The 12,500-nt window shown below is 47.7% G+C and overlaps 2 protein-coding genes across 2 annotated transcripts in view; both read left to right on the plus strand.

The window, feature by feature from the left end:
* LOC308160253 (keratin, type II cytoskeletal 8-like) overlaps positions 1-2,533 on the plus strand; it is a gene marked incomplete at both ends in the record, with an annotated part of 3,606 nt that extends 1,073 nt beyond the window's left edge. Inside the window, 6 exons of the mRNA XM_080534171.1 lie at positions 310-518; positions 653-809; positions 1,031-1,195; positions 1,362-1,487; positions 1,747-1,967; positions 2,206-2,533. Coding sequence (XP_080390297.1) covers positions 310-518; positions 653-809; positions 1,031-1,195; positions 1,362-1,487; positions 1,747-1,967; positions 2,206-2,533 — 1,206 coding nt within the window. The remainder of the gene's footprint in view (positions 1-309; positions 519-652; positions 810-1,030; positions 1,196-1,361; positions 1,488-1,746; positions 1,968-2,205) is intronic.
* Positions 2,534-5,060: 2,527 nt separating this feature from the next.
* Positions 5,061-12,500, plus strand: part of LOC308160254 (uncharacterized protein) — a gene marked incomplete at both ends in the record, with an annotated part of 14,682 nt that continues 7,242 nt past the window's right edge. Inside the window, 7 exons of the mRNA XM_080534172.1 lie at positions 5,061-5,639; positions 6,411-6,619; positions 6,777-6,933; positions 7,148-7,312; positions 7,456-7,581; positions 7,842-8,062; positions 8,294-8,592. Coding sequence (XP_080390298.1) covers positions 5,061-5,639; positions 6,411-6,619; positions 6,777-6,933; positions 7,148-7,312; positions 7,456-7,581; positions 7,842-8,062; positions 8,294-8,592 — 1,756 coding nt within the window. The remainder of the gene's footprint in view (positions 5,640-6,410; positions 6,620-6,776; positions 6,934-7,147; positions 7,313-7,455; positions 7,582-7,841; positions 8,063-8,293; positions 8,593-12,500) is intronic.

The following is a 12,500-nucleotide window of genomic DNA, read 5'->3' on the forward strand; positions in this document are numbered from 1 at the left end:
GTGTGTGTATGTGTGTATGTGTGTGTGTGTGTGTGTGTGCAGGTTCATGCATTTGTAACCAAGGTGTGGTCGCCATGGGCAGTAAAGCATAGTTTCTTTAAGGCCTGAGGTAGAATATGCATGCTCAATCATGTGTCACTAAATACAGTAATGTACATCTATGCATATTTAACAGTGAGATGTTACCACATCAAGTTATATGGCTGACAAATCACATGATAAATCACATGTATTAATCAGGATATGCATCGATTTTGATCTCCTCTAGCCACCTTACACAACTCCTGTGATGTCACTTCTTGTGTACAGGTGCGCTTCCTGGAGCAGCAGAACAAGATGCTGGAGACCAAGTGGACCCTCCTGCAGGACCAGACCACCACACGCTCCAACATCGATGGCATGTTCGAGGCCTACATCGCCAACCTGCGCAGGCAGCTGGATGGCCTGGGCAATGAGAAGCTCAAGTTGGATGGAGAGCTGAATAACATGCAGGTCCTGGTGGAGGACTTCAAGATCAAGTGAGTGAAGAAGTCTCTAGAATTGCACGAAATCAGCATTGGAACACCTAGCATTGTATTGGTTTAAGAATGCATTCACTGTTCTCATATAAATGTTGGTCAATGTAACATTCAGATATTGGCTATCTTTTAAGATATGAAGATGAAATCAACAAGCGTGCCGTTGTGGAGAATGAGTTTGTCCTGCTCAAGAAGGATGTTGATGGTGCCTACATCACCAAGGTGGAGCTGGAGGCCAGGGTCGATGCCCTCCAGGACGAGATCAACTTCCTCACAGCCGTCTACGAGGCGGTAAGGCCCACATTCTGTCTTATGGTCATGAATTGTATGTTATTGAAACTTGTTTCATCCAGATTAGTGTCGTTGAGATAAAATATTTTTTTTAGAGGGGCCTAAAATAAGATATGTCAAGGCTAACATCACGTCACAGTCGTAATATCACACATCACAAATATAAGCTGTCATTTGGAATCAGTGGTGTTGATATCGCTCATTTCACTCTCTCCCTCCAGGAGCTGTTTGAGCTTCAGAGCCAGATCAAGGACACGTCAGCAGTGGTTGAGATGGACAACAGCCGTAGCCTGGACATGGACTCCATCGTGGCTGAAGTGCGCGCCCAGTATGAGGAAATCGCTGCACGCAGCAGAGCCGAGGCAGAGACTTGGTACAAACAGAAGGTAAGACAAGAAGAATCTTCAACATCATTCAGTTATTTACTTTTTAGGATAATCCTAGATATGGTGAAGCCAAAGACAATATCATCAGATATACAATGAAGTTCTATCCCATGCCATTCTACGCTGCTCCATTGTAATGGACTGCACTTCTATCTGTCTTCACCAGTTCGAGGAGATGCAGACTTCAGCAGGATCGTACGGTGAGGACCTCCGCACCACCAAGGCCGAGATTGCCGAGCTCACCCGCATGATCAGCCGACTCCAGAGCGAGATTGAGTCTGTCAAGTCACAGGTACTGTTATTATGGACAACTCTAAACATAAAATTATGTTAATAATAATACTTTTTATGTTAATTACATAGTAGTATTTAATTTATTTAACCTTTATTCATACAGGTTAATCTCAGTGAGATAACATTTTTCAAGAGAGACCTGGATGAAAAATAAAGAATTTCCTAGTTTTTACTACATAGTTTCAACCATATAAAAGTTTAAGGGTGCGTTGATATAAAGTGACCAAAAATTTACCATCTCTTCTTTCAACTTTTAGCGTGCTACCCTGGAAGCCCAGATTGCTGAGGCTGAGGAGCGTGGTGAGATGGCCGTGAAGGATGCCAGGCTGCGCATCAACGATCTGGAGGTTGCCCTCCAGAGGGCCAAGCAGGATATGGCACGCCAGGTCAGAGAGTACCAGGAGCTGATGAACGTCAAGCTGGCCCTGGACATTGAAATCGCCACCTACAGGAAACTGCTGGAAGGAGAAGAGACCAGGTAAGCACAGGGCAGAAATTACATCTAAAAATGAGAAAAAATAATTAAGAAACATGCAAAAAAAATAAAATATTGCAAACAAAATCAATAGGTCCTGAACAGGTAGAATAAAAGCAAACATTGAATATCTTGAATGTCTTGAATAGCTAATACACTGCTTTACAATGGTACATGTTCAAAGTGAATGTTGATTATAATGGTATTGTAACTGCTAACTAATCCATGTGTCTTCCCCCAGAATCTCCGCTGGTGGTGCAACTGCAACCGTCCACGTCACAAGCTCTGGAGGCGGCGGCGGCGGCGGCGGCGGCGGTGGTGGCGGATTCGGTGCTGGTGGTGGATATGGCGGTGGCCTGAGCCTGGGCGGAGGTGGAGGAGGCGGTGGTGGCGGTTTCGGCTTCGGCAGTGGAGGTGGAGGTGGCAGGAGCAGTGGGATGTCCATTTCCATGGGAGGAGGAGGAGGAGGAGGGGCAGGAGGAGGCTTCGGCTACAGCATGAGCGGCGGAGGTGGTGGTGGCATGTCCATGTCCCGCTCCTCCATGGGTTCCTCCTCTCGTCACTTCTAGACACAGCAACAATCCTCCACTTACCCTCCCTCTCTCCCCTTTTTCCTTCTGATCAAATTAAGTCTGACTGGTACGACCAGATTTATTCAATGCCATCAACCAAAATATGTTGAATAAATCTGAATTATATTGTATCTTTGTTGAGACTCATCTTTTTTGTGGTTGTTTACTGTATGTGGCTGGTAAAACAAGAATACTTCTTTCCTAAAGATACCAGTAGACCAGTAGAAGTATATACACTTTTTTGAGATACTGAAAGATCCAAGTGTTACTAATCCTACAAAAATGGCAAACTATCCAATACGCAACAAGAGGTTCAGATCTCGCTATTACTAATACAGCATCCAGGTAGTCACCAAACAATCAGCCTCTGAAGAAGAGACACGTATCCTTCATCACATCTGTATGACGAAGCACAGGTTTATTGTACTCAATACACATTATGACACGGTCTGGTGAAAGAAAGTATAACACTACTTTTCATTGTTAGCAGGCTCACAAACCAAGTTGTTTTAGTTGACTAGTGAGTGTGTCATTAACATTAAATCGGTTGCCAACTTCCTTTCACCAGACCGTGTCACATGAGAAAGTGTGTGTGTGTGTGTGTGTGTGTGTGTGTGTGTGTGTGTGTGTGTGTGTGTGTGTGTGTGTGTGTGAATGAATGAATGAATGAATGAAAACCTTTATTGTCCCCAATGGGGAAATTTTGTTGTCAAACAGCTTAGCTTAGTCTTAGACAGAAAACATTCAATAAATAAATAAATAAACGTGTGTGTGTGTGTGCATGTGTGTGTGTGTGTGTGTGTGTGTGTGTGTGTGTGTATACTGTGTGTACCTGGGTATGCCCACGGCAAGATCAGTTTACAGGAGATGGCTTTGTTACCTCTCTGACTAGCCGGGTCTCTCCAACAACGTTACAGGCCTGCAGTTGAGAGAGAGAGAGAGAGAGAGAGAGAGAGAGAGAGAGAGAGAGAGAGAGAGAGAGAGAGAGAGAGAGAGAGAAAGAGAGATAGAGAGAGAGAGAAAGAGAGAGACAGAGAGAGAGAAAGAGAGCGAGAGAGAGGGGAGGAGGAGAGAAGGAGCGGTGGAGGTGAGAGAGAGCTGAGCTAGGGACCAGCTGATGATGGAGGTGGATCCCAGCAGGAGCCCCACCCGGTCGGAGGCCGATAAAAGCTTGCGGTCCGCAGACAGAAGGCACTCAGAGGGGCTCAACTGTCTTGCTCCTCTCTGTCTCTCTCTATTCTTCTATCCTCCTCCCTTTTTCTCATTTTATTATCCGGCAGAGGATGAGAGGTCTTCGAGATTCACGGGAGGCACCATAAGTGGTGGTGGGATAAACGTCTGCAGTTGTGGAAGCGTCCGTAAGAGCTCGGGCTTCTCCAGCTTCTCTGCTGCTCCCGTGTCAGCAGTGTGTCCGTTAGATGCTCTGCGGGTGGAGGAGGTGGTGGCTTCGGTGGTGGAGGTGGATCAAGCTACAGTTACTCAAGCGGAGGTTGAGGTAGAGGAGGCTTCGGTATGGGCGGAGGAAGCGGAGGATACAGTGGTAGAGCTGGAGGATTAGGTGGCGGCCATTTCAGCCTTGGTGGCACTGGTTTCAGCGTCGGTCCTGTCAGCCTCGGTCACAGCGGTGGCAGCTTCGGCTTCGGCAGTGGCAGTGGTGGTGGCGGTATTGGCTTCGACCAGATCACATAGTTAGGCTAGTCACAGTCAACCAGAGCCTCCTGGCCTCCCTCAAGCTCCCTGGCCTCCCCAACATCCACACCGCTCGTACCAGTGAGAAGGAACAGATCAAGACTATCAACAACCGCTTCAACAGACCTAAGTTGCAAACATGGTATGTACTTGGATTGTAAGCTGAATGGGCGGATTGAAGAGTTTTGGGAATGTTCCATTTGATTTAATTGTTCCAGGTCAGGTGCATAAACATAGTAGGTTGCAATGGTACAAATAAGAGCATCACATTTACTTTGCAATGACAGTTGAGACATTCAAGGGTCTTTATGACCTCAGGTAGAATATGAATGATGAATCTTGAGCTACTTAATCCGATCAATTTATGCAGATTTAATGGTGAGATGTTACCACAGGAACTTATATGACAAATCACATGTATAAATCAGGATATTGATTGCCAAACATAAGACAAACCTTTTCTATTGCATAAACATCTTGCCACGTTACACTAACTAACTCCTCTGATAACACCTCCTGAGTACAGGTGCACTTCTTGGTGAACAAAAAACCCCATTAGTTAACTAGATAGGATCTTCCATTTGAAAAAAACCTGTCATGCTTGTGCTGATCGACAGTGCCCTGGAGTGGCCACAGATAGAATAAAAAAGAAAACGGGGGAGGAGTTAGAGGCTAGCCCCACCCCATCAGAGGCAGATATAAACCTGTGGTCCACAGACAGAAGGCACTCAGAGGGACTCAACTCTCCTCTTAGTGAGCTTACCTCTCTGTCTGTTGGTCTCCCCTCCTACTTGTTGCTCATCCCCGGATCCGTCAGAGGAAAAGAAGAACAGCCATGGCCTTCAGGTCTACAAGTTTTGGCGGAGGCAGCATAAGTGGCGGTGGAGCAAGCTTCAGCAGTGGTGGAAGCCGGAGGAGCTTCTCCAGCTTCTCGGCTGCAGCTGCTCCCATGGGCTCCAGCCGTGCCAGCAGTGTGTCCGTTAGACGCTCTGTGGCCGGAGGAGGTGGAGGAGGCTTTGGTGGTGGAGGCGGAGGTGGATCCAGCTTCAGCTACTCGAGTGGAGGTGGAGGTGGAGGTGGAGGAGGCTTCGGTGGTGGTCTCGCCCTTGGTGGTGGCGGAGGCGGCTTCGGTGGTGGCGGCTTCGGTGGTGGTCTCGCCCTTGGTGGTGGCGGAGGCGGCTTCGGTGGTGGCGGCTTCGGCGGTGGTATTGGGGGCGGTGGCTTCGGTGGTGGTGGCTTCGGCGGCGGTGGCTTCGGCGGTGGTGGTATGGCCACCATCACAGCAGTCACAGTCAACCAGAGCCTCCTGGCCCCCCTCAACATTGACATTGACCCCAACATCCAAACCGTCCGCACCCATGAGAAGGAACAGATCAAGACCCTCAACAACCGCTTCGCCTCCTTCATCGACAAGGTCAGTGCTCCTCTGGTGTTTGAAAGTCATTTTGTCTGGTTATACGTTAAAATGTGTTATAACTGTGTAATTCTGTGTAATAACAATGAGGAGGTTGCAACATGACAAAAATAAATAGCAAAAATAATATTGCCTCCATATCAAATGTCTTTGACTGAGCTTGGATGAGCAGGTTTAAGACTTTTGGAGATGTTCCAAATTCTGATTCCATCGTCCCTGGCAAGCTAAATCAAACATCATAAAGTACCTGAAAATACATATTATTTAAACCCAGCTCAGGAGAATAAAAATTGTAGGCTGCAATGGTACAAATAAGAGCATCATATCACTATGAAACTGAGAGTGGATGGCTGTTTGAGTAGTGTGTGTGTGTGTGTGTGTGTGTGTGTGTGTGTGTGTGTGTATGTGTGTGTGTGTGTGTGTGTGTGTGTGTGTGTGTGCGTGCGTGTTTGTGTGCGTGCAAGTTCATGCCTTTGAAACCAAGGTGTGGTCGCCATGGGCAGTAAACGCATAGTTTCTTTAAGGCCTGAGGGAGAATATGCATGCTCAATCATGTGTCACTAAATACAGTAATATCAATTCATGCAAATTTAACAGTGAGATCAATTCATGCAAATTTAACAGCAAGTTATATGGCTGACAAATTACATGATAAATCACATGTATTCATCAGGATATGCATCGATTTTGAGGATTTCTGAATATAAGACAAAACATCTCCTCTAGCCACCTACACTAACTAACTCCTGTGATGTCACTTCTTGTGTACAGGTGCGCTTCCTGGAGCAGCAGAACAAGATGCTGGAGACCAAGTGGAGCCTCCTGCAGGACCAGACCACCACACGCTCCAACATCGACGGCATGTTCGAGGCCTACATCGCCAACCTGCGCAGGCAGCTGGATGGCCTGGGAAATGAGAAGCTCAAGTTGGATGGAGAGTTGAACAACATGCAAGTCCTGGTGGAGGACTTCAAGCTCAAGTGAGTTTGAATGGAGGAACGCAACCCTCGAAGAAGTCTCTAGAATTGCACGAAATCAGCATTGGAACACCTAGCATTGTATTGGTTTAAGAATGCATTCACTGTTCTCATATAAATGTTGGTCAATGTAACATTCAGATATTGGCTATCTTTTAAGATATGAAGATGAAATCAACAAGCGTGCCGTTGTGGAGAATGAGTTTGTCCTGCTCAAGAAGGATGTTGATGGTGCCTACATCATCAAGGTGGAGCTGGAGGCCAGGGTCGATGCCCTCCAGGACGAGATCAACTTCCTCACAGCTGTCTACGAGGCGGTAAGGCCCACATTCTGTCTTATGGTCATGAATTGTATTTTATTGAAACTTGTTTCATCCAGATTAGTGTCGTTGAGATCAAATATATTCTTTAGAGGGACCTGAAATAAGATTTGTTAAGGCTAACATCACGTCACAGTCGTAATACCACAAATATAAGCTGTCATTTGGAATCAGTGGTGTTGATATCGCTCATATCGCTTTCTCCCTCCAGGAGCTGTTTGAGCTTCAGGGCCAGATCAAGGACACGTCAGCAGTAGTGGAGATGGACAACAGCCGTAGCCTGGACATGGACTCCATCGTGGCTGAAGTGCGCGCCCAGTACGAGGAAATCGCTACACGCAGCAGAGCCGAGGCCGAGACTTGGTACAAACAGAAGGTAAGACAAGAAGAATCTTCAACATCATTCAGTTATTTACTTTTTAGGATAATCCTAGAGATGTTGAAGGCATCTAAGTTCTATCCCATGCCATTCTACGCTGCTCCATTGTAATGGACTGCACTTCTATCTGTCTTCACCAGTTCGAGGAGATGCAAACTTCAGCAGGATCGTACGGTGAGGACCTCCGCACCACCAAGGCCGAGATTGCTGAGCTCACCCGCATGATCAGCCGACTCCAGAGCGAAATTGAGTCTGTCAAGTCACAGGTACTGTATTTATTATGGACAACTCTAAACATAACATTCATACATAGTAGTATTTAAGTTATTTAACCTTTATTTATACTGGTTAATCTCAATGAGATAAAATCTATTTTTCAAGAAAGACCTGGATGAAAAAAAAAAAAATCTAGTTTTTACTACATAGTTTCAAGCCTCTACAAGTTTAAGGGTGCGTTGATATAAAGTGACTAAAAACATATCATAAGATTAGTTTGGAACTTACCATCTCTTCTTTCACCTCTTAGCGTGCTTCCCTGGAAGCCCAGATTGCCGAGGCTGAGGAGCGTGGTGAGATGGCTGTAACGGACGCCAGGCTGCGCATCAACGATCTGGAGGTTGCCCTCCAGAGGGCCAAGCAGGATATGGCACTCCAGGTCAGAGAGTACCAGGAGCTGATGAACGTCAAGCTGGCCCTGGACATTGAAATCGCCACCTACAGGAAACTGCTGGAAGGAGAAGAGTCCAGGTAAGCACAAGGCAGAAATCAAATCTAAAAATAAAAAGAATAAATAAGAAACATGCAATGTAAACAAAATCAATAGGTCCTGAACAGGTAGAATAAAAGCAAACATTGAATATCTTGAATGTCTTGAATAGCTAATACATTACATTACATACATACAATTGTACACGTTCAAAATGAATGTTGATTATAATGTTATTGTAACTGCTAACTAATTCATGTGTCTTCCCCCAGAATCTCCGCTGGTGGTGCAACTGCAACTGTCCACGTCACAAGCTCTGGAGGCGGCGGCAGTGGCGGCGGCGGGGGTGGTGGCGGATTCGGTGCTGGTGGTGGATATGGCGGTGGCCTGAGCCTGGGCGGAGGTGGAGGAGGCGGTGGTGGCGGTTTCGGCTTCGGCAGTGGAGGTGGCAGGAGCAGTGGGATGTCCATTTCCATGGGAGGAGGAGGAGGAGGAGGGGCAGGAGGAGGCTTCGGCTACAGCATGAGCGGCGGAGGTGGTGGTGGCATGTCCATGTCCCGCTCCTCCATGGGTTCCTCCTCTCGTCACTTCTAGACACAGCAACAATCCTCCACTTACCCTCCCTCTCTCCCCTTTTTCCTTCTGACCAAATTAAGTCTGACTGGTACGACCAGATTTATTCAATGCCATCAACCAATGTACCAGCAAAATATCTTGAATAAATCAGAATTATATTATATCTTTGTTGAGACTCATCTTTTTTGTGGTTGTTTACTGTGTATGGCTGGTAAAAAAAACAAGAATACTTATTTCCTAAAAATACCAGTAGACCAGTAGAAGTGTATACACTTTTTTGAGATACTGAAAGATCCAAGTGTTACTAATCCTAAAAAAATGGCAAACTATCCAATACGCAACAAGAGGTTCAGATCTTGCTATTATTAAAACAGCAACCGGGTAGTCACCACACAATCAGCCTCTGAAGAAGAGACACGTATCCTTCATCACATCTGTATGACGAAGCCCAGGTTTATTGTACTCCATACACATATGACACGGTCTGGTGAAAGGGGTAACAAGTCGACAAACAATCAAAATGTTCAGGAAATTTACATTTTTACATTTTTGGCATTTAGCAGATGCCTTATTCCAAAGCGACTTACAATCAATACATTTGAATACTAAGCATGTGAATACATTTGAATACTAAGCATGTGAATCAGCAATCCACCATTCGTTGCAGGAAGAGTAATCTAGCTCGGGCCCGGGGCCACTGATAGAAGGAAAAACCTTCTCCCTATCGCCTTCTATTATTTTTTTTATTATTATTTTTTTTACTGGAGAAACTGAGAAACAGTACAAGAGGGGGCAATAAAAGTTCTTACGGACACAGTAGAGGGGAAAGCGGGTGTCTTTAGGAGACGTAGTGGTGAGGGTCAGAAGATTTCTCAGGAGGAGCAGTTAAGATGTAACCTGAAGAGATGGGTCGTCAGTCTACGACGGAAGATGGGTAGTGACTCTGCCGTTCTGACAGCCGTGGGGAGCTCATTCCACCAGCGGGGAGCCAGTGTTGTGAAGAGACGTGATCGGGCAGCCCTACTGCTGTGTAGAGGAGGTGGGGCCAGTCGGCCAGCCGAGGTGGAGGAGCGGAGTGAGCGGGCAGGGGTTTGGGGGGTTACCATTTCCTTCAGGTAGGCAGGGGCTGTCCCTTTAGCTGCCTGGTATGCAAGCACCAGGGTCTTGAATCTGATGCGAGCTGCTATCGGGAGCCAGTGCAGGGTGCAAAGGAGAGGGGTGACATGCGAGTATTTGGGGAGGTTGAATACCAGCCGGGCAGCAGCATTCTGGATAAGCTGCAGAGGTCTAATGGCTGAAGCGGGGAGCCCAGCCAGGAGTACATTGCAGTAATCCAGGCGGGAGATGACCAGTGCCTGGGTCAAGAGTTGCGCTGCCTCTCTGGTAAGGAATGATCGTATCCTTCTGATGTTGTAGAGGAAGAATCTGCAGGAGCGAGCCGTTGCTGCAATGTTCTCCGCACAGGATAGTCGGTTATCCAGGATCACTCCAAGGTTCTTGGCTGTCAGGGAGGGGGTTACAGTAGAGTTCTCCACTGTGATGGAGAAGTCTTGGAGAGGGCAGGCTTTCCCGGGGATGAAGAGGAGCTCGGTCTTGTTAAGATTGAGCTTGAGATGGTGGTCAGCCATCCAAGTTGAAATGTCAGCGAGACATGCTGAGATACGGGTTGCCACGTGTACATCAGACGGGGGGAAGGACAGGAAGAGTTGAGTGTCGTCTGCGTAGCTGTGGTAGGAGAGCCCATGTGAAGAGATTACCGAGCCAAGAGACTTGGTGTAGAGGGAGAAAAGTAGGGGCCCTAGGACAGAACCCTGGGGTACTCCAGTGGAGAGGGTTCATGGAGAAGATAGCAATTCTCTCCAGGTCACCTGGTAGGAGCGGCCCGCCAGGTAGGAAGAAAACCAGGAGTGTGCGGTGCCAGAGATGCCCAGGTCTGAGAGGATGGAGAGAAGGATCTGGTGATTGACTGTGTCGAAGGCAGCAGACAGGTCAAGGAGAATGAGAACAGAGGAGAGGGAGGAAGCTTGGGCAGAGTGGAGGGCTTCCGTGACAGCAAGGAGCGCAGTCTCAGTGGAATGCCCAGCCTTGAAGCCGGATTGGTGGGGGCCTAAGTGATCCATCTTCCAGAGATAGTCAGTCAGTTGTTTAGATGCCGCGCGTTCAAGGGTTTTGGAAGGGAAGGAGAGAAGGGATACAGGTCTGTAATTGTGGGCAGATGATGGGTCAAGGGTAGGTTTCTTGAGGAGAGGCTTGACTCTGGCTATTTTGAAGGACGCTGGGACAGATCCTGTGGATAGGGAGGAGTTGATTAGGGTGGTACGGTAAGGAAGGATATCGGGGGAAATGGATTGGAGAAGGGGGGAGGGGATGGGATCAAGAGGGCATGTGGTTGCCCGCTTTGATGTGATAAGTGTGAGAATCTCATCGGGGGAGAGGGGGGAAAAAGATGACAATCCAGAGACCGAGTGTCGAGGAGAGAGTTTGGAAGGGGTGTTAGCATTGTTAGTGGGAGGAGGGAGAGGTGGGGGGGTAGTTGGCAAGGAGAGAGTGATAGAGGTTAAGGTCATCAGAAAGGCCAGTTTTTCTCCATTTCCTCTCAGCTGCTCTGAGCTCTAGTCTGCAAGAATGTAGCGTTTCAGAGAGCCAGGGAGCTCGAGGAGAGGATCGAGCTGGCTTCAAGGTTAGTGGACAGAGGGTGTCGAAGGATGAGGTGAGAGCGGACAGGAGGGTTGAGGATGCCGCATCAGTGGATAGAAGGGAGAAGGATTCGACAGAGGGTAGGGAGGATAGGACAGAAGAAGAGAGGGCGCTGGGGGACAGGGTACGTAGGTTACGACGAGAGGGTCTTAAGTGGTTAGAGGCTGAGAGGGAAGAGGACGTTTTGAGGGGAAGGGAGAAGGATATAAAGTGGTGATCAGAAACTGGAAGAGGGGTAACGGTAAGGTTGGAAGTGTGGGAAGATCTGGTGAAGACAAGGTCGAGCTGATTGCCTGCCTTATGAGTCGGAGGAGAGGGGGACAGGGTAAGGCCGAAGGAGAGGAGAAGGTCAAGTACTCCAGATGAGAGAAGCTTCTCAGATTGGAAATTGAAGTCACCTAGAAATACATTTCAACATAAGATCACAAAACACACCATCTAGTCAAGCCAAAATATTTCAATGCAATGGATTCGGTGAGTAATCCCCACTGCTACCTAGTTAACTATAACACTACTTTACATTGTTAGCAGGCTCACAAAACAAGTTGTGTTAGTTGACTAGTGAGTGTGTCGTTAACATTAAATCGGTTGCCAACTTGTTACCCCTTTCACCAGACCGTGTCACATGTGTGAAAGTGTGTGTGTGTGTGTGTGTGTGTGTATATATATGTGTGTACCTGGGTATGCCCAGGGCAAGATCAGTTTACAGGAGATGGCTTTGTTACCTCTCTGACTAGCCGGGACTCTCCAACAACCCTACAGGCCTGCAGTTGAGAGAGAGAGAAAGAGAGAGAAAGAGAGAGACAGAGAGAGAGAGAGAGAGAGAGGGGGGGGGGGGGGAGGAGAGAAGGAGAGGTGGAGGTGAGAGAGAGCTGAGATAGGGACCAGCTGATGATGGAGGTGGATCCCAGCAGGAGCCCCACACGGTCGGAGGTCGATAAAAGCCTGTGGTCCGCAGACAGAAGGCACTCAGAGGGACTCAACTGTTTTGCTCCTCTCTGTCCCTCTCTATTCTTCTACCCTCCTCCTTTTTTCTCATCTTACTATCCGGCAGAGGATGAGAGGTCTTCGAGAATCACGGGAGGCACCATAAGTGGTGGTGGGACAAACTTCTGCAGTTGTGGAAGCGTCCGTAAGAGTTCGGGCTTCTCAAGCTTCTCCCATGGGCTCCAGCCGTGTCAGCAGTGTGTCCGTTAGATGCTCTGT

This window comes from Nansenia antarctica, assembly GCF_963989245.1.
Source record: "Nansenia antarctica genome assembly, chromosome: 6".
Classification (NCBI taxonomy): Eukaryota; Metazoa; Chordata; class Actinopteri; order Argentiniformes; family Microstomatidae; genus Nansenia; species Nansenia antarctica.